The sequence below is a fragment of the Varroa jacobsoni genome, unplaced genomic scaffold (assembly GCF_002532875.2).
Source record: "Varroa jacobsoni isolate VJ856 unplaced genomic scaffold, vjacob_1.0 scaffold_1421, whole genome shotgun sequence".
NCBI classification, from domain to species: Eukaryota; Metazoa; Arthropoda; class Arachnida; order Mesostigmata; family Varroidae; genus Varroa; species Varroa jacobsoni.
Window position 1 is genome coordinate 134,445 of NW_019214323.1, and position 21,531 is coordinate 155,975.

Genomic DNA, 21,531 nt, shown 5'->3' on the forward strand with positions numbered 1-21,531 from the left:
TATATATATGACGCGTATTTTATATATAAGACGAGTACTTAAAATACGCTAGTGAAAATAATTTGACTTGGCAAAATCACAGGCTTTTCTTTTCTGCTAGTAAGACTTTTATTATATTATAATGATCGATCTTTGATCTAAGGATTTCTAAATATATATATATATATATATATATATATTAATGAAAAGTAAAAAAATAACCAAATTGTAGCAATCAAAGGGACGAACAATACATTTACGAGTTACTCGAGAAAATCGGATTCGAATTGTTATGAACAATGAAAGATTCCTAGCCCCTTGGAGGTTCTTTTAAATTTGTCTTTGTAATATCACGTAGTGGCCGAGTAAATTGTCGGTTATTATCGATGCACAATCTCTGTGTCGTTATAGCTAACCAAACGACAGGTGGGGGCAGTCTTTTATTTAACCGTTTACTATGTTTCAGTTCAATCCCAGTAACTGTTGGCAAAATGGTAATCAAACGCGTTCAGCACACACACATATTCACTTAGCAGAATGAGCTTTGACGCATTACGCAGTATTGTATTCTACTTATTTACATAGAATAGGAACATTCTCCAGTTCCCCGTAATTAACTTTAACTATCGACAAACTTGCTGCAGTCGTATAGACTCCGGCAAGGCTAGCCGACAACAACGTTAACTAATGACGACAAACAGAAAACGGTGTGAACTCATGGCGGCTTTCGCTAAATTTTACTTTGTCCGGTTCGTACTAATCATCTTGAAAAAAAACCGCGTAAAAAAGATACTAAGACGTCAATATGGGCCGAAGAGTAGGAAAGCGTTCTACGATTCCGGCCTACAATTCGCAGGTGCATGCCGTAATGGCGGCAACTGGCGGTGTTTTTGTCCTTATTATTGACGTGACAATAAGCATATCCATATACACAAATAATGCATAGATAATTGCGGAACGGCGTAACAATATGAGAATGTACTGACTGTAGGTCTGCATAAATTAAGAAAACTGTTTTTACGACAGTTGCAGCCCCTATCGCCATAACTCCGGGGCAATAAGTTTTTCCGGTCGAGACACACATACGCATGATACGACACAATCGTGCGGATGGACATAATTCAAACCTGTCTCCAGTCGCTGCTAGTGGCTGTAGCCCTTGCCGTTATGTGATGACCGCTGCGATCTGTTTTTTTTCTAATATGCTTTTTGTTTTTACCAGGCTTGGGAACGGGGATGATTACTTTTGCTGAGCTTGAGTACAGTTAGTTAGGGCTCACTGTTGTCGTAAAGCCATGGGATCAATAAGTTTTCTAGTTTCTTTGTTCTAGTCTGTTCGTTAACGGCACCGAATTATTGCAGGTCGCGAATAGCCGATCACAGCAGCACCAGCATGTATGCAGTATCCCTGTGGAATTTCCGGTGTACCGAAGCTTAAAGACCAGTTTTATCTCGTTCACAGGCAATATTGAATAAAGGATTGAGATACAAAGGCAAAATTACTGGAAAAAATTAGCATTCCTTTTATGGTACCTTGCTGAGAGTGTACGAGAGTGAAAATCATAAGTTATGGTATGCTAAAGAAGTCCTATAGAATCGTAACGGAGTAAATGGCAATAAAAGTAAAGGGAATGGGGGAGGGGGGAGGGGGCGGCCGGTTCCTGTAATGTAACAACAGGATCTAGCGTCCTACATTTAGATGTATCCAGGAGAAAAATTTAGACGGTGGAAAATGAACACAACTATCAATTACTGAGACTAGACAAGCATCAACGTAGCAAGATTTAGCTACCTGATGATTACAAAGAAGGAAGTACACATATATATGTACATGGAAAACAAGCACGAACGAACGTGCCGATAACCGGAAAAATATCCTCGACTTAAACAGGCGAACCTAGACCCTACGAAACTTGCGTGCCCTGGGGTCTCTCTCCTTACCGAAATTAGCTCATTATATTTACTTCAAGTAGCCATCATGTACTTGTGTGTGTGGCTTTTTGCCGACTATCTATCAATCATCTGTTAATAACAATTTGGTTGCCGCATTGTTGAAGATGTACCAATTATCTTCAAACACTATTTACGCCCATATACCTATACATACACTTGGTTTATGTATATTTAACTGATTATATAAAATACTGTAATGAACGGAGGATATGCCCCTATGCATAGCTTTGTCTTACGGCCGGCTCCTCTTAGGCGTAGTATATTGCTTTCTATTATGATAATTATTATTTTAAATTACATTATTAAATCGTTGTTGATTATGTTTCGATGTTAAATGTTTTCTATATAACATGCACCCTCTCAAATTGATTCAGCTGCGTGACCGCATCAATCGCGGGAAAATTCATCCTCCAATGTATTCCAGCTTGGCATGCCCGGGCCACCAAATTTGATTATTTCAGCGTAGATTTCCTGTTCCATTCTAATTAAATAAGTTTAATGCATTTTAGAACTTTTTCTATTCAATATTCCCTATGACGATGATTCGGAATACAAGCGCTGTAAACCTTCGTTCCGCTTACAGTACTCGCATCATTGCCCCATTCATGTCTTTAATATTTTTCTCCTTGACGTAGAATAAAGGACTGGCATGCTTTTAATGGCGAAAGTCTTCCTTCAAAAAAAAAGCTGCTTCTTAAGGGTTGTTTTGTTATCATCGCTGCTTGTTTTTTTAAATATACGTATATTTTATCTAAAACGGATGATTTTAGCTGATGATATATGGTAAGTACGTAGATCAAGTGAAGCGGGTAGTGCCGCTGCTGCAATGAAGCGCATTTAAATAGATCCGACGACTATTATGATAATGGCTTGATCGCATAAATGGTCAGATGAGATTAAACAAAATACGCGCATACAAAATATGGCGCAACGTACGTGTTCGGAATAGACAGATTGCAAAGATAACATTAGATATTAGAAGCTGACAAGACCGACTAATAATCATTGGATAACTTATAGCAGTAATAGTATTGATGACGTTAAAATGTACACTGTGTTCATGTAAGTCTCGCTCATAGTTTTCGTGCGTTAAAACTTCACCCTTTGTTTGTTTGTTTGTTGATAGTCTAAAAAGAAATGCCGTGCGACATGATCCCGTATAGAATTATAACACGGTCGACCAGAATTTTTCCAATTATTTAAACAACGAGTACTTGGATGGGGCAACAGGAAGGACGAATCCAATTGACTACGAGATTGCGTCGGATTGCACTTGTAAATAACATTAGCGATAAAAAAGCGGTCGCTATGTCGCTGCATCTACGAATACTAATAACAGGAAGAATTTCGAAATCGATAAATAGAAAATAATTTCAAATATCTAATCGAAAGCAAAATGTCGAAAGAGGTTATTATTATCAATTAGATAGCAGATAACTGCAAAGCACAGAATAAATAAAATGCGAGATGCTATTCGGAATTGCTCGGTTTCTTTATTATGCGGTTTAGTATATAGTATAATTTGGTTATAATTTGCAGCTGTATTAGGTAGGAACGAATGATGATATAGTGGACTAGATAGACATATATTAGGGATTAATTATTAGGGAAGAATATATGTACATCACGGTATCAAGAGATATTTACTCACGTTGAATATTAGCGGGTGTAATGATGTCGTATGGCTGTAGCCCTTGAGAAGGACGATGGCATCGTATAATTAGTCAAGTATACAGGGATTTCAGGTGATCAAAAAATGTAACAACGCAATTTCTCTGCAATTTTATTGCTCGAAAGCACTGCTTCCGTGAAATAATGTAAACGTGTCAGTTCTTTACGAAGCAGGCTAACGAAGGACAAAAGGCTTTCATCATAGTCCACTGGTCGAGCTGAATCAGTTTGGCACACTAATAATAGAATACGAGCATGCGTTCCTCCATAGTTACTACAAAACAGAGCTACGTAACATCTGTGGCCAGACGTTTTATAAATACACACTGTTTTTATTATGCGTATCCCCGCCAGTATTCGGTAGTCAGATGGGTATTTCGCATCTCATTGAATGCAGTCTTTTTGTTCTGCTCCATCAGACCAATTTAGAAAAGAATCTACAACAGAAGTTAGCCTAGAATAATTCATTGTCCAGACTTCTTGCAGCCTGTTCGTAGGTACATTGGCAGGGACTCCAGAATTACCGCGCCCATTTTTTCCTACTGCGTAACTAAGTATCATGTACATTCCGTGATTTCTATCTAAAACCATGTAAGGACAAAGGTCGTATTAAGTTTAATGGCGTGCATAGCTTGTAGCGACACATGGTGCCATTCTTTAGTTGACTACTTCGTGCATTCACCAAAAGGCTCTACCTGACAACGGAATCATTTTATAATTGGAGCTAGCTTTGTCAACGACACATCATCTTTGCGTAAATACGTAACGTGGTCTTGAAGACCTACTCGAATTGTTATTCGCTTTCTGTGCAATAACGCAATATACTAGACTTACCGTATCATCGACACTGCAAACAATTGCTTTAAATGAGGATCGTTTTCGGATCTTGTCAAACGTGACTGTCGACTGTGGGTTGCTATTCTTTTAAACTCTTTCCTTTTGTTCTGGTTTACGTATCGATGTACACAGAGGTCGCGTATTTGGTGTAGAACGAAAGGCCGTTAGACTGAAATAGTTCGCCCACTGATCGTAGTTACTCTGACCTCCGCGACGTTTAATTCGTGCTTGCTCGACATGGGCCATCGGATAATGATCCCGTACTCGTCCGAGATCCGCCAGATGGCGCCTGTGCGTCCTCAGAAGCTATCGGATCAGTCTGTTCCTCTAGCACCCTGCGCGGCGCGAGCGCTGCTAAGGTTTTGAGAGCTCACAGTGTACCTCGCTATTAGCAGTTGCCTTGGTAGGAGTAGCAGAAGTATTCTTCCTTCGGCTGGGCCTGAACTCGGCTGAGAAAGGAGCGTCAGCCGGATAGGAACTCCGTGGCCAAGCTGATTGTCTTCCGCGTTCGTCGTCAGAGTTTTCCGAGAGAGAGCTGTCACTTATCCCTGCAGTGTCACAACATCAGTACACGATAAAAATATGGCGGCCTCCGCCCTGCTGTAAGTGTAAAAGCATCAATGATCGCTTCTGTTTGACCTGTATAACACACAACGTGTAACGAATGACGGCTTATGAAATGGCTGTGTTTTGGTGAGAAGAGGATCTATATAACGAAACAGTCATGTCGAAACAATTTTCTGCATATTGGAACTGCAAAAATCAGTGGCTAAATAGATGAAGGAATTGCGCAATCGAATGTTTTGAGTGAGGTCGTGTTTTCGTTTACACACGATATAGTTCTTGACCGAACAAGTGGCGAGATGCAGGTGCGTTTAGCGAAAGCGCTGCTTTCTTGAGCGCTTTCTATTTCGTGAGATCTGCACATGGCAATAAAGTAGGCAGAAACTCAAAAGTAAACTAATTTGCCAGACCCACCGGTCACTTTTAAAAAGTTGTGGGCGAGCCGTTGTGTCAAAACCAAATACTCTAGTTAATAGACTGGCCTCTATTTTTACCTATTCAGTGAGAAAGCATGCCTGGCTACCGACAACATCTTCATTGACGCTCCTGTGTCATGTTTGGTAGACGGACTCGATATAGTTAGCATTTAAACTTAGATTTCTTCATGCTACCCTGGCTATGTGAAGGGACGATAGCTTTTCAATAAACGGTTATGTACAGTAAGAATCTACGGCCCGGTAGCAGTTTAGTGGGCGACGTACTTGCATGCTACCAATCTTAGGGGCACATTGTGGTCCAGTTTCGAACCCGGGCATAGACAGACGTCGTCTTGTGTTGGGAGTCTGTCGTCTAGTGAAATGCCTAACAGCGATACCGAATTTTAAGTTTGACAGAAAATATGTGGTTGTTAGGAGAACTACCTTGATTTTGCTTCAACTGAAGTAGGATTATGTTAATGAACAAGTTCCGAATGTATTGATTATGTTTGTCGATGTATTTCGTAAATAAGCAATTGGGCTCATTTTAGTTATGACCACAAAAACTACTACTCGAGTCTGACCCATAATTCGTAAGCGGTTTTTGAAGTCATTACCCCAACTTCGAAGTTCTACTTAGCCAAAGGGACGCTAAACAAAGGTGGCAAATTATTTTTGCCACGTCATTGAACAACTATAAATATTTGGTCATATGATGTCTCAAAAGCTTCCAGGCGGTTGTGTCGGACTATGTGGCTCGGTGGAGAGATCCGAAATCTGTCTGATAAAACCCGCTGGCACGATTTTTCTTATGAGTGAAACACATGTTGGAAGGTATCATCCCTTCTTGAACTAAGTGGCTTTCGGCTATTTTCACTAGATTTCGTATTTAAAGCTACCGCAGCTACAACTACATCATAACGGTTTGGCCGACGAAAATTGCAGTGGTGGCTTTTTAAAAATATTCCTATTTGTAAATAGTATTGGCTATCAAGCTGAGCCGGCGTTCCGCTAGGTGCTTAAAGAGCTGTACTCAAAACACCGATCTGGCTCAGACTCGATTCCTCGGCATCACTGTTGTGCGTTTGATGAGGAACTATAATTAGCGAGAGCAGTCACTAAATAGTCAATCGTATCGATCATATGAAGAAAGAGAGACACTAAATTTTTGCTTTTGTAGAAACGCTTCTTTATGAACCTAACGCTACTACGTTCGTACAATTGATACAAACATATTCGGATATAATTTCGTATGTGCTAGAAATGCTAAAGCACTGTACACTTCGGATACGAATCGCCTCTATTGGTCTCTTGATCCATTCCTGATTGAATGGATATATCGGTCAGATGACACTTCAGATTGCCTTGCTGAGGAACAAGGCGCACGGACTAGTTTTGAGGCAGCCAATAAGCCAAGATATTTACTTGCAGTAGATATTTATTTTATTAACTGGTTGACTAAAACGAGCTCAAGGCATTGCTGGTATCCGTTATTAATCACGACTGCATTTTACAACTAAGACCGGCTTTTGTGAACGCGTCAGTGTATAATTCCCCATTGAGTTTTTTCTAGTTTTCTAGTTACATCTGTGCATAGGGTAAGTAAGAACGCGTTCTTGTTATCCGCATCAGACGTGACAGCAGATATAAGATCATCACATAAGCTTTATTCAGAAGACGTTCTTTGATGCCCGCGATGATCAGTGACAACAACTATTGTCTCCATGTTCAATGGCGGCAATGTTAATGTCGCCATCGAATTTTTAGTTTAGATTTTTGTCTGATTTCCAGCGTCGTCTGAACTACAGCGAGCAGAAATAGGACATTTCGAAGCGAAAAGCGCCCTGTAGCATATCGTACGTTATTTATGCAACGAACTGTGCCTCCATCCGGGTGAAAGCTTCGCCGCAACAGCTTGCCGATCGTACTAATACGACCTTTCGTGGTAGTATCGGGCATCATCAGCGAACCGTTGTAAGCCGCTCTAAGCTTTTCGCTCCGAGAAATGTTATGTGACGGACATAGGCAAGCAAGAATATTCAGAGTTGCAGAATTGCAGTTGACTAGACGTTTAGATTTCGTCTCTGATGCTACGCCGACTCATGGAGTAGTCCTTTGAACAAAAACAAAAGATTAGGCTAGTTCAAGAAACTCAGCCTCACTCAACCCAAAACGTCTTCGGTCTGCTTTGGTAAATGGAGTAATGCCGTTGGCAACAATAGCCTTCTGAATTAACAGTGCGTTGAATCCTCAAGGACGGTTCCCCTCTTGGCCATAGCACCAGACTTGCTCTATCGAACATGATCAGCGACGTTATGTAAGTTCGTTCCTTTCAACAAAAATGCTTCCTGTTGTCAATATGAAAAAGAGAAACCTACAAAAGTCATAGCATACAGAAGCAATAGTAACTTAGAATACATAGCAATTAATATTGTCATTACATAAAATGTATCTATTTAAAACAGTATGGAGATAGGGTAAAAACCAATTTCTAACTAACTAAGTAAAAGTGGTTCAATTTAACTTCCATGATTCTATGTACATCCTCAATTTTAGCTACTACGAGCAGCCCAAGATAGCGGTCCTAACACACAAGAAATGCGAAATACGAATAGAGAAGAATAGATTATCTAGCCATATTGTCTATTTCATTTGGGTGTAAACATAAAGGCCAAAAAAAGCAAAATACATAGTTGTACCTTGATCCACCCTGTGTGTTTTTGGTAATGTTGGTTTTTTTCGTCATTAATAACCTTCTGCACAGAATTAAATGGGTGCGTGTCTCTTTCAACCTAGTGGCTCTGCTAAGCCCAGTTGCACCATTGTACGTCATCTGGCTTCTATGGAGAATGATCAGTCTTGTTTTTCCTGCCCACATCTACCAAATAGGTACGGAATGGCATGAAGCTAGATTCAGATAAGTATCAGTTATATTACGGATACCTATAAAACAAACCCATAGTAGACAAATGCGTTGCTCTAAACATAATTTTGTTGAATTTCAGGTGATGATCTCGTGTTCGAATTTTACCAACGTTTCTCGTTGGTACTTACAGAGACTTTTGTACAATTCCAGCTATCCTTATACGGTGATTTTGAGCGCATTATTGACAAAAAGGAACGTTTTCTACTATTAAGCAACCATCAATCGGCGAGTGAGTAAAGTAAATATTGTTACGTGTTTTCTTGAGTTGATATGACCGTTTAATCATCGTTTTCCGCATATATTAAAGTAATTTAACTTTTGAATTAATTTAATTAATTTAAATAATTAAAGTAATTTAAGAAAGTAATTAGAGTCCACTAATCGGTTCAGCCTATTGTGTCCTCCAGCTCGCGCGAAGGATGTATAGTTGTAGATGTAATGATATAAAGCCCCAGCTATTTACAACAGTTTATTACTTAATTCAAATGCGATAGTGTCTTTGAGGTGAAATTCTGTAGGTTTAAGCCCCTCGATCCCTCTTGAGCTCAGCGTCTCAGTGTTTATATAATATCCCTATAATATGTATCTGCTGGGCGCTTTTGCAGGTTTATATATGTATATAGAAACAGACCGGTTTAGCTTTGTCGTTAATTGGCAGAAATAAGCGCTTTACGGTTGGGCGCTTCGACTGTATGTAGCGGCAAATGTATAGATTGATATTCTATATTTCTCGGCCGCACTTATCCAGCGGCATGTATTTGTACCCCAACCGAAGCGCCCAAAACTTCCTCTCGCTCTCTCTAGACCTTTTTGTTCGGCTACGTTTCGAAGCCCACTAATAGATCGCACAACTGCCGATCTTTGGCACAGTCAAGGGTGTCCTATGTAAGCTCCCGGCAAGAGGCCTGGCCACCGAGATCTAGAGACAATCCGAAATACACCGTATTATCCTGATAATGCGCGTAGTGATAACGGCTGTATATCCTCTTTAATATGGTCGGTGCTCGCCCTTCAACGAAATTTTAAATTCTCGCGAACTCTTGCTCAAAAGAATAGAGAAGAGCTTTCCCCCGCAAGCCGGCATACATCGCAGCCGACTACGAACTCACGTGCTCTAACCCATATTTTCCTTGTTCGAAACATAATACGCGGTAATAAGTAGACGTACGGTTCTGCTAACGTTTGGGCGGCCCCAACGACAGGTTCGAAGTACTTGTGACATCTCTGTGAGTAAACATTTACTATACAGGCACCGCACCGTTTCCGGACTGCGTGAAAACGTTGATGATAATCACACAAACCCTAGAAGACTCGCCACGGGATGTCATCTCAAACTTATAAACAGGTAGTGGTTTGAGTTCGGCTCAACATGCTTAAGCTCGTTCCATCGTAGTATCCACTTATCTCAGCCTAAGAACTTCCGTGGATTGGACACATTTATTTGTAGTGTTTCCGTTGCCTGTAGGAATGATAGTTTCACACAAGAGTTGACTGAGAGCACGGACGTCCCCAAAACGTATGTTGAGGCATACACAAGAATCGTACGGCCGAGGGCTCGAAAAATAAGCCCCAGGCATCTCCGTCGATATCGCTATGAATGGAACAAGAATTGCGCAAATAAGTAATTGGCTCTAATAGTTATGTATAACTATTAGACATATATATATATATATATATATATATATATCTAATAGTTATACATACAAAGTTACCGGTATCTTTATCTAACATGAACTACAATATGGACGCATGACGTCTTTCGGTATTTTGTTGGTTGCCCAGAATTCATCAATTTACTATCAAAAAGAATAATAAAGACAACACGAGCGATTGTAATAGATTGTTGTCATCGAAACCACATGTTACAGCTGACTGGATCGTTGGCAACTGCATCACGGAACGCCTAGGCCGCCTTGGTCAACTTCGGTATTTTATGAAAGACGTTCTTCAAATTATTCCGCTATACGGTTTCTACTTTCACCATCATGGATGCATCTACGTAAACCGTAAACAATGTAATTTTGAAAAGATGCGCCGTACTTTGCTTTACCTGCAAAACAAACAAATTCCGGCAAGTATTCAGGATGTTTATTTTGTGTACATCAATGCCAGGTTGGTGGTATTTCAACAGGAAGTTGTAGCTTTAAGTGTTTTACATATCGTGCTAGATTGTTTCTTTGTGTCCTTCGACACTTTGCGGTTTAAAACCTTTTAATAAGCAAAAAAAGTTTATGACTTTAGGTTTCACTGATAAATTGGTTCCATAAACGTAAAATCATTGCATATGTTTTCAATTTATTTCAGTCGATTGTGGTGATATTTCCTGAAGGAACTCGATACCAAGCAGATAGGCTTATTGAAAGCCACGAGTTTGCTGAAAAAAATGGGTTGCGCAAGGTGAGACGTCGGAGTTCGGCATTATTATTTAGGAGGGAATAATTCCTGTTTTTTTTCGAATCGAAGGATAATGACTATATATATATATTTGTCTGTCGCTGTTTAGTGGGTTGAAAAACGAGAACAACTTTTGAACCGATATTTAATGTATGTTTGATGTACTCTCGTTCATTGCTATCACATCAAAAACAGCGCTCTGTGACTTTCTCAACAGGTATATGCTTGTGTTTTACATTATTATGTTTAATCTCGTTATCGATGTTTTGGGCGAATTCATAATACGGTAAGTTACGTCAGCCGTTGGCCTCTTTAAGTCACGGCAGCAACTGAATTTTGCAGATTTAAAAAGGATGAGGGCTAAACCAGTGTTCGGCTTTATTTTGTCTCTATGCACAACATCTTGTCATTGAATGACCACGTTATGCCACATACACCAATGACGTATTTCCGGATTCAAGGTTTTGGGTAGCATTGACCGTTTCCTTTTAGCGCACTATCTTGTAATAACAGATGACCCTGCTGTCTACAATGAGCAGAAGCATCAGCTTAAACCCTGTTTATTGCTTTCTCGCCTGATCCTTCTCTGACCACAAACTGACTCTTCTTTCGTCGACCCCGCTTCAAATAGAAAAAGAATTGATATAAATGCTTATCAAATCATAGAATTATTCAAAGTTCCATCTCCTGATTATCTTTGGACAAGGACACATATACAGGATGAGATACATCCTAAACTTTCTTGGAGAGCATTCTTGGATCGTTTTTATTAAACTCTACTCATAAAGAGCCATAATTGTCATTTATACGCAAAAAATTTTTTCATTGGCATTATTAGTTTATTGTTTCGGAGTTCCATGGGAACTTCCAACTTCGATGTGCGAGAAATATGTATGGTGACGTTGCTGGTACTGCAATCTGCGTCATTAGACACATAAACTAGGTACAATACGGAATGCTTGCCAGCATACAGGCTTCTACCAAATGACAGGATCCTCTGAATTCAAACACAATCTACTCACAGTCAGTTTCTTCATCATGCAGTTAAACCATGTACGGTACCCTCGTACACGGGGCCTTGGGATGACTATATGCTATTTGCGACCAAACATTGATGCGATCTACGACGTCACCATAATTTACGGGGGCACAAAGGATGGCAACCGAAGATTGTCTGCTCCATCGCTAATCGGTATAAAATAAAAGTATATGTATTTATCTTGTAAATGAATACTATCTAACCCTTGTAGTCAGCCCAAGACAAGTGACAACACTGATCCGGTCGAGTCAAAAAATTATGCAGCCACCCTGAACATTTTTGCCTTGTAATTGCTTTCCAGTGGGTGGCAGTGAAATAAGAATTGCATTAAGTATCTGTAAATATATCTCTTATTAACTTGTTGATTATATCTAGTGCACTGTGATCTACATCTCTACCTCATCCGTTTGTTCCGCATGGAGATATAGTTCACCCTTCGACTCCATTTCAACAAGTGCTATTTTGATAGCCTATGATTAATTACCATAGAGAATTTCTCTATTGACTGCTGACACAAAAAACGTGTGAGCAATATGATAACATTCGTTTACTTTACTACACAGATGTGTTCACTGGGCGGTGTCGCTCTGTACACGCCTATTTGGAGCGGATACCGATCGAGAACGTACCCGAAGACGAGCAGAAAATTAGAGATTTCCTTTTCACCCAGTTCAACAAAAAGGAAGAGTTCGTATTTGTTAAGATTACGTTACACACATGAATGACTTGATTGAATAATGGGCAATAAAAAGACTGTTCTTAGAGAATTCCATAGAAAAAAAAAGCTACTAGACAAAGTAAAATCTGTTCATAATAATATAACAATAACCAAATAATTATTCTCCAATGGTTAATCAGTGTACTTGCGTCAGGCTATATAAAAGCTCCATAGCTAGCTTAAGCATTTGTTTGTTATATACATAATCGTATCTTTGCGCTGTACGTTTTCCTCTCCAGCCTTCTGTCGCGCTATTATGACAATCGTGATGCCAACCCCGCAAATGACTGTCAACCATTTCCCGGGCCAGCACTGCGGCGAGATCTCAGCCAATTCCGCCAGTCAATAGCGCTCATACTGATGTTTCTATTCTCGACGTTTTCCATCTTCACCGGGTCCGGACTCTCAATGACCTTTCATGTGTGGATCGTCGGTACGCTGTTTGGCTACGTATGGCTATTCATTGGCTCAGTAGCGTAAAGAGGTTCGTTGGACCGGGCGGTCTGACGCGTAACAAACTTAGCCCAAAACGCAACTCAATACGTAAGTCATGAAGAATGCAATAGAAACAGGACGTCCTCTAAATAAAAGTAAACGAAAAATCAATGGCTAAAAATTTTGCTGGAAAAGCCATAAACAAGTTATGATCGCTGTATAAGAGGCAGTGCTAACGTTCAGAATGTTCCGTCAGACAAACCTTTCTAGGCTGTTCATTACGGTGGGCATTCGCTTATCGGAAATTTCTGGTGAGAAAAAAAGCCACTTTTTCCTGGAACGAACTTACAAACTCGCTATAGCGGAAGCACTGTATTCTCTTCGAAAGGTCACCCATTTCAAGAGGGATGAACCTGGACTATGATTAAAAACATCCTGCCCAAAGAAAGAAGTCGACGCTCCACACTATAGCTAGTTTCGATGCAGCTTCGAAAAAAATTAGGAAAAATTTTCTTCACTTATATTAATAAGGAATTAATAAGGATTAGCTTTCAGAGGTTCCTAAAGTAAAAAAAAAAGTAAGGAAGTAGTTGTCTTTAGAAAACAACAAACAAACAGGTGGTTCCATCGGTCACGATCCGACGTGGCACTCATATCGCTGCTAAGTAAGGCTATGCGAGTTTTATAGCTTATTATCTAGGCTTCGGTATCGTTATTGGGCGCGATCATTATTCTCCACGTCATTGACTTTAACACGTTCGTTGAGGCTGCTGACACAAAGATTAGCGCAACACTTATCGTAGCTACGAAAACAGAAAAGGCCTGCTCGAAGTTGTCAAGGCGGGTCTAGTACAACAACGTCGTTTCTGGCTTGGTCCTTCAAAGTTCTAGCCACTGTTTAGACAGTTCATCCACACATCGTTCGTCCGCTTTTCGAAAACGGCATAATACACCTCCATTGGAAATGTCAAACAAGAATTGTCAGTACGACTACCTGACACCCCAACCCTAGTGTCAACTACGACAATAGTTGAATTAAAGTTAACGAACGTTTCAAAGCGAAGTAAAAATGATAATGGTCATAGGAATCGCGGAATCGAGTGCGGGTAACGGAAAAAAGGATCCCTATTCGACATGCTGTGTAATAACTGACTACCATCAAAGAAAGGTAATGACTAGTATCGTGCAAACTAATGACAGCGATAACAACTAAAATTGGCTGTGTAGAAGAGATGACCAGTTAATTTTTTTGCTCTCAGCTTTTCCTCTCTCTCAAAATCACCTTCCCGGTACAGCGTCAATATTTGGTCCCACTAAAAGGGAGCAAGTCGGAGTGAAGTTCGCCGAAGAAGTCTGAACTTACCTGGGGTTCTTTCTCGCTATTAATTAAGTTCGTTTTCCATAGTTATTCTAACCTATCGATCGTAATTGATGAAATAATCCAGCTAATTAACAATCAGTCATAAAGTGTTGTTTATCATAAATGTTTCGAAGGCTATTGATTATAAAAAGATGCGAAGTAACTTATCAGCGAATAAATGAGAAAAATAAAGACGTACTGCAGTAAATGGCGACATGGCATGCTTACCATAGGCAACGTCGGACCTATGACCCTCTTAGAAGGAGACGCGGACTTACACCGATTTCTCCTTTAAATTTTTTTTGCAGTTTTTATTAATGAGATAATCGACGGCCTCAAATTTGTTTCGCTTCACCGAATACAACAATCGTCGTCTGAAGGATCCAATGGAAGAAGGTTTAGCATGTGATCTTTTTACATGAATGTACACTGCAAGGTGTGCGATAGGAGTGATATTTGTTTTGCTCAAAGGTTTGCAACTTCGAGAAATGCTTGTTTGAGAGTGATGCTATATTCCAACGGGGACCTGATGGATGTCTGTACTGTTTCCGAACTGGGAAAGTATAATCTAACATGAATAAGTGTGAGCAACAAACGGTTTCATTTATGAAGCTTACTTATACAATATTCACTCAATAGATCTGGTCTAGTGGGGATGCTCGAGCTTGTTTTTGGCTCAGCCAGTGCTTAAACAATGGATGCAGGAGAGTTAACACAACAATATGGTAGAAGATCTATGCAAATAAGACAATCGTGTCTTGTGCCTGCCTCGAAGAATCGAAGGAAGTCTATTTCCCATTGGAAATGCACACGCGCATATTTAAGGCGAAAAGTACTATCTCAGTACATTGCTGCTGCGCGTGTGGCGTCTAATATTTACGCGGTTGGAACGACAAAATAATTAGGCTTCTGTTTGGGAAGTATCTGCGATACTTCTGTGCACAAAATACTCGCAGAAACATTAATTCATGCTTGATGTATAGACGAGTATAATGAGCTGTGATGGCCAAGTAGAAAAATATCTAGATATGTTGCTTTATTTAGAAGTTTATTAAAGTATCTTCGTTTTCCTGTTTAAATTAAAATCTAAGCTTGTCGCAAAAAGTCAGTTAGTAGCGAGGTTTATGGCCCAGAATGCATGGCCTTTTCTGCGGTAAATGTAACGGTGTAAAGTCATTAGGTCAGCTTATTTGGAAAAAGCCAGCAGAAATAGTAATGCCGCAAGTGATAATGTTGCTACTCCGAAAAATCCGGGTTGGTTGTAATTAGTTTTTTTGGATTTTGCCAACAGACAAACGCGAAAAGTCCGGCTCGACATTTTATCCAACATATTGTCAATCTTTTTAGTAGGTGTATAGGTTCATATCCTTCTTCACTCTGACCAGGAAGAAGCTGTGGCGTTACCGCAAAAAGTGTCAAGCATCATGCGATGTCATCTCGATAGCAGATAGTCTCTGAGGCTAAATATTAGAAGATGTTCTTTTTCTTACCTACGGCTAAGGGCAAAGTTGGAAAGATTTTCAGGCAAACTCTAACTACGCCACTGCAGCGTATCATATGGGATCCCTATCAACGAATCATTTAACTTCTTGGAAGTAGAATATTGTTGTTTAAAAATCAGTTTCCGTCGATCTAAACGCAATACGTCTCTACCAAGTAAACTAAGCACTTCACTACTCTAGAACGTTCAAACACAGAAAGCCGCTCCATTCTAGTATTTATTCAAATCTTAATGCAAACTCTGTAAGTATTATTTGTTTTGGGTTACCCAATCAATTAATTAATAAATATTTCACATAGTAGGTTTCGTCTTCATGGTATTCCTTTCTTTAGATCTGTATCATTGCCATTGCAATCCTAATCCTACTTGCTTCCCCTATACGTTCCTATCAAAACAAAAATCTTTGTACTCTCTTAAGTGCCTATTTACGAATAGTTTCATCGCCTTATTTAGACGTGACCACTTTTCTACGTAAAACTTGTCGAAATGGTTCAAGAAACTAATTAAGGTGCACACTTAACCTTTTTTTGTCAACTTGAATCAACAAAAGAACTGATTTTAACATTTTGAAGAGATATTTAATTAATAATTAAATAAATAGCGCAACAATCATATGAAGCAGGAATAATAATACTATACGTTTATATTTCTTTACCAAATTCGATTAGGATATAAATAATACTCGTTTCTATCTATTATTTCTCTTTCCTAATTTTTCATTTGCTGGTATTGAATTTTTCGTTTTTGTATCGCTGAAAAATTAATTTCTTTAGAAATACATAGTCTAAAAGATCGAAATTTTACTAGCAAGTGCTAAGTTGAGCCCTTGTACAACTATGACTATTTTTGGCACTTCATACACCATGTTTGAACTATTAATGAGTAAAATTCATAGGGGCTGACAATAAAGTGAATACGTTCTCTAGCACTGCCTTTCTAATTGATTTGAGGAAGTAATTCTGAATAGATTTAGTAGATATATACATGGGAATCTAGATTAACCTTTATATGTATGTCCATTACTTGTTGTCAAGATGCTAACATAAAATAGAATAAAAACTACTGTCCTTAGAAATTCGGCATTTTACCAGTGCGTGTCAGAGCTATGCATAAAGGGCTATGCGTGATTCACGTACTATGTACAATCTCTATAGGTGGTCACTACACCCCGCGCAGTAGCAACCTGCGATCTGGGTGGAGGTGCATTGAATAACGTCTTTGCTGGCTAATTTTATGGACAGGTGGTGCTCTAGGTTCGAATCTGCGCATAGGCAAACTTCGTTTGATACCGGAAGAATGTCAGCCGTTTGAACTAATACCTAACAGTTAAGTACCAGGCGTTAAAATAGAAATATAATGTCGTGTTACATTGTGTATGTGCTGCGTTGACAAAGCCGTTTTATAAATTCGATGCTGTACCTGAAGTCATAACTATGCGAGTCAGGTTCCAACAAGACTATTAATTTTGTATTTTGTTTAGATATCGATTCTATGCATACGGTGATCAAACGACGGTTATTTGAAAAATAATACCGTATTGTATACTCTTAGAGGCCTCACCGTTTTTCCGTTAAAATTGGTAATTGCCAGCCTTATCTACACAATGGTCACTGCTTTGAAGCGAACTGCTTTGCTGAAGAGCACATACACCCTCCGATAGGATCACTTTGGAGAGCGTTTTTAGATTTTCCTAGGACAATACCCTAGTTGTTGTGTAGGTATCTTATTGGCAATTTGACCGATGAGCGCCACCTAGCGTAGTCTCATGACCAGGCATAAACGCCAGCAGGAGGTCTGCATTCTCGAAGATTTAACGATGAAAAAATCGTTCTTAACCAGACAATTTTAAGCTCAATTCTATTGACTTTAAAATTTAAGCTATCTATATGGAATGCGTACAAGTAAATATTAAAAAGATCGTTACTATTATATACTACCTATCATTCAATTGATATCGGTCGAACTTAGCACAGTTTTAGTACAGCAACGGAGAAAATTTTTTCACGAGGTCCTAAAAAAATGAAAAATCGCGGTATCGACTGTAACGCGGGTAACGCAGAATGTTCCGGAAGTCTCTAAACGGTATTAAAAAATCTAGATAATTGGAGCATATTTATTTCCCGTATGTTAACGTAGGTAGATACATTTGAATTATCGCAATCAAAAGCGGATTCAACTGTGCAACATACGTAATAGGGGCACCCTAATATTATCCCTATAATTCCTATAACGACATCATGATAATGTCGTAGCATTAGTATAATGTCTAAGAAGAATACAACAATAATCACTAGCAGTTATTCAAATGGCTTATACCAGAATACCGTCTGGTATGGCTCTCCAATTGTGTTTTAAAAATTTTAGGCTATTCTCTGTTTGAACGAGTAAGGACGATTCGTTAATGCTCCATAATTAAAATAGGAAAGTTTGCTACATAAGTCATATTTAACACTTTGTGTAGCGTAGAAAAAAAAATCATCGGTCATATGTCTAGTGTCAATTGATACGCACCGGCCTTATTTGAAACTCAGACGGAGTAATACGCAGGGATCATACCCAACCCGATTATTTGAGGATTATGTTAAATTTGAGAACATTCGTTCGTTGTTCTTTACAAATGACTCAGTTCTGGTCTAACGGTTCAGTGAAATAAAAACTCAACCGCGTCTTCTTAAAATAGCATTTATTTTGACATATGCTTTCTTTACAAAAATACAGTTCCTATAAAGTGTTCATAATACGTATACATATATATAACTCTGATAATAAACGTACTATTAATATTTTCTACATAAATATTTATATACTATAATATATTTATAGACAAAATACATGCTGTTCTAGCCGCTTCTAGGTATATATTACTCGTTTTCTCAGAGGGCAATAAGGTATCTTTCTTTACTTGCCGAAAGTGCACGCACGATCCAGTAAAAGATCAAATTCTATTGGTGGTTCTTTGGTGATTCGTATCAATAAATGTAAGTGCATGTTGACCTTTTGAAAAATCATTTAATTCTTTAATTACAAACGAAAAATATGTTCAATCGAATTGTGCCGGATACTCTAAATAACAGATTTACCGCTGCTACGAATAACAACGTGTGAGTGATAAGCGAACTGTGATCCGCAAGCTACATAAAGTCCTCGTCTAGATTTCTCTGACAGAGCAAAGTTCCGGCCCTCACAAAGAAAACTATACTTGCTTTTCATTTAATACATCCAAATAAATCTACCAACATTTTTCTGAATTGGACACAATTATTTCACTTTTATGGATTAACATGAACACAATTGCTTGCGCCAGAATTAGTCGTGTATGATCGATTCGCAATTATGAAAAAGCAAGCGAATAGGCACAGTACTATATAGTCCGTTAATCTATTAATGGTCAGTTTGCTTAGTTCAGTCGTAAATCCCCTCAGTATATCTCTCTAATGAACACACAGCAGATCTACAAATAGCGCAATGAGGAAGCACTCCGCGAGATCAGAACACTGGCACCGTACAGGATTGCTGTATTGGAAAAGGCACTGCAAGTTTAAAATGTCTATTATGTTGGTGACTGCAGATGGGCCGGCTGAGTTTACGTCTTAAAAAAATCCCCAAAGCAGTCTTGCTGCGTCACAAAGTTCATTTCGCATCTCGTATAACCAAACCTTAAGCCAATAGAGCTCCTCTAAGCAGTACGTCACCTATGCAGACATACTTACACAAGTGGTATAGTAATAATTATGGCTTAAGGAATGTGAGCCTTATGATGGCTCAAAGTTTCCTGCTACTTCTCGTTGATTTTCGGGTGGGACCCAGTTGGGCTGAGTCGTCCATTCGTCGGACCTCGGCTTGAGTGACATTACGGTTGCGCACACTGGTTGTTCGCTCTTCACAGCAGAAGCTTTCTTGCGAAGACGAGCGGGACATAGGGGTTGCCCAAGTAGCGGTAGGAGATTTTATTTGCGTTCTCGGATAAAGGGCGCTGGAAGAGACGGTCGAGGAACCTGCTCCTCTTTCGGTCTCGAGATACCGGCTCGTATAATTTTCACTGGCTGAACACGTTTCATCAGAGTACAACAGCTCGCACCATTTATTGTTAAAGTTTCGCCTAACATAGAAATAGTCTTGTTCGTCAAGGGTCGATGTGCAGAAATGATATGAGATAATAGCTAGGGCGGCAAGTGCTCGCTCTAAGGGCATTGTGGGGTACAACAAAAAGAGCACTAAGAGTGACATCAGCCCACCGCTTGAAGGTAACCGTCCCTCGAGCCGCGCAAGTTCTTGGGATTTGTTGAAATACGAAGACGATATCTCAAAATCAGAAGCTTCGCTTGTATTCGAAGACCAATTGAGAAAACCGAACGCTTCAATAGCATCGTCAAACACCGAATTGGCAATTAGCTGAAGGTAGCATATACAATGAAGTAGGAGTATAAGGCATCTAGCGGGTTCCCAAAGTTCAGTAAATGACCATATATTAAATTCGGACGTTCTTCGCCAGTAGAATAATCCACCTTGAGTTATGAGGGCTGTCACGACCGAATAGATGCATCGCTGGCTACTCGTGCTGAATTCGGCAAACATATCCATGCAATTTAGCCAATAGTGTAGGAAGAATGCGCCCATGACCAGTACGACGTCGATGGCTAAATCCCATGCCTGGTCACAACGGTTTTTGTAAACGGGACGGCCAGCCCGCTCGAAATCTGGATAACTCAACACAGCCGCTAGACTAAGCAAAGTCAGGATGCATAGTGCGAGACATACCACACAAAATATAGACCGCGCTACCGACATTTCTTTGAGGGTGTCTCCAACTTCTAATCTGCACCAGCGGCGCCAATAAAGCCGCGACGTGGAAATATTAATTTAAACGGTCCACAGACGTTCTAGCATAGACACAAATTAAACAACAAGAGGCACACATACGCACTGGCACTGACACAATCGACAAAACACAAACTGCCAGGATGAACGACCCCGATGGCAAAATGGTCAACGATTATAGAACTGACTATGAGTCTCACGCAGCTAGGTGGTCATACGCTTCAAGCAGCGGTAGTGAGCAGCTTTATGTGGCGTGACAAGAAGGCAACGGACAACAGCAACGATCAAGTTGTACATGAACGTTTCTCTCGTTTAGATGAACAGCGCCACCTAGTGTACGGCAGATGTACCGCGAACAGGCTGACTCAAGGGACAGGAACAGCGTTTCATACGCATGCTAAAAATATGAAAATTTATGCAGGTGGTAATTTTTTGATTAATCACGTTGGAGAAATCGTTTTAGAGGTTTCATTGTTCTCTTTCTGTCATTGTTATACCTACTATCGCAAACAAACTGGTCGAAATAAAAACAGTGCAGACATTAAAGGAACATATTTGTTTATACATATTGCTAAACATGACAGATTGTTATGGATGTATCGCTGGGCACTATGCATAACTGTTGGGCTGTACGTGTACGGTCCTACCAATTGAAACGTTCGAAAGAACCTGATGTTGTTGCCTAACATAAGTTGAACACAGCAGCAGACGACGTTCACATCCTGGGCTTAAGATAAACGTTAATGAAATGATGATTGTGAGTTCTTTCTGTTTCGTCTACTGGCATTCGGGCGGTTCTCGTGCCTCTTCCTCTAAACAACGAGATTTCAGATGAACTGGTACTTTATTGTAGATATTTTTTCCCTATCCTATGATATGTGATACAACTACTGAGTAAGCCTTTGTAAGTATAAATTAGT

General features: G+C 39.6%; 3 protein-coding genes across 8 annotated transcripts in view; 2 read left to right on the plus strand and 1 right to left on the minus strand.

Moving 5' to 3' along the window:
* Positions 1 to 3,412, plus strand: part of LOC111269845 (choline/ethanolamine kinase) — a 32,678-nt gene extending 29,266 nt beyond the window's left edge. For all 5 annotated transcript variants that reach the window (XM_022849708.2, XM_022849706.2, XM_022849703.2 and 2 more), the window contains one exon: positions 1,342 to 3,412. The gene's annotated coding sequence lies outside the window, so the exon portion shown is untranslated. The remainder of the gene's footprint in view (positions 1 to 1,341) is intronic.
* A 1,398-nt stretch (positions 3,413 to 4,810) lies between these two features.
* On the plus strand, positions 4,811 to 16,103 carry LOC111269864 (1-acyl-sn-glycerol-3-phosphate acyltransferase epsilon). 2 transcript variants are annotated; one of them, XR_002685978.2, is made up of 10 exons: positions 4,811 to 5,042; positions 7,212 to 7,737; positions 8,185 to 8,309; positions 8,426 to 8,575; positions 10,215 to 10,417; positions 10,651 to 10,743; positions 11,785 to 11,932; positions 12,343 to 12,466; positions 12,737 to 13,040; positions 14,601 to 16,103. XR_002685978.2 is itself a non-coding variant. In XM_022849749.2 (9 exons), exons 2-9 carry the CDS (start codon positions 7,721 to 7,723, stop codon positions 12,975 to 12,977), a joined length of 1,101 nt encoding a protein of 366 aa, XP_022705484.1. In that variant the 5' UTR covers positions 4,811 to 5,042; positions 7,212 to 7,720; the 3' UTR covers positions 12,978 to 16,103. The 2 variants fall into 2 exon arrangements, 1 of the variants encoding a protein (XP_022705484.1); XM_022849749.2 differs by having other exon boundaries at positions 12,737 to 16,103.
* A 2,356-nt stretch (positions 16,104 to 18,459) lies between these two features.
* Positions 18,460 to 21,336, minus strand: LOC111269865 (nurim). Its single transcript, XM_022849750.1, has 2 exons — positions 21,259 to 21,336; positions 18,460 to 21,008 (listed from the first exon to the last, which is right to left on the minus strand). The coding sequence occupies exon 2, from the start codon at positions 20,579 to 20,581 to the stop codon at positions 19,556 to 19,558; it is 1,026 nt and encodes a 341-aa protein (XP_022705485.1). The 5' UTR covers positions 20,582 to 21,008; positions 21,259 to 21,336; the 3' UTR covers positions 18,460 to 19,555.
* Positions 21,337 to 21,531: the final 195 nt, after the last annotated feature.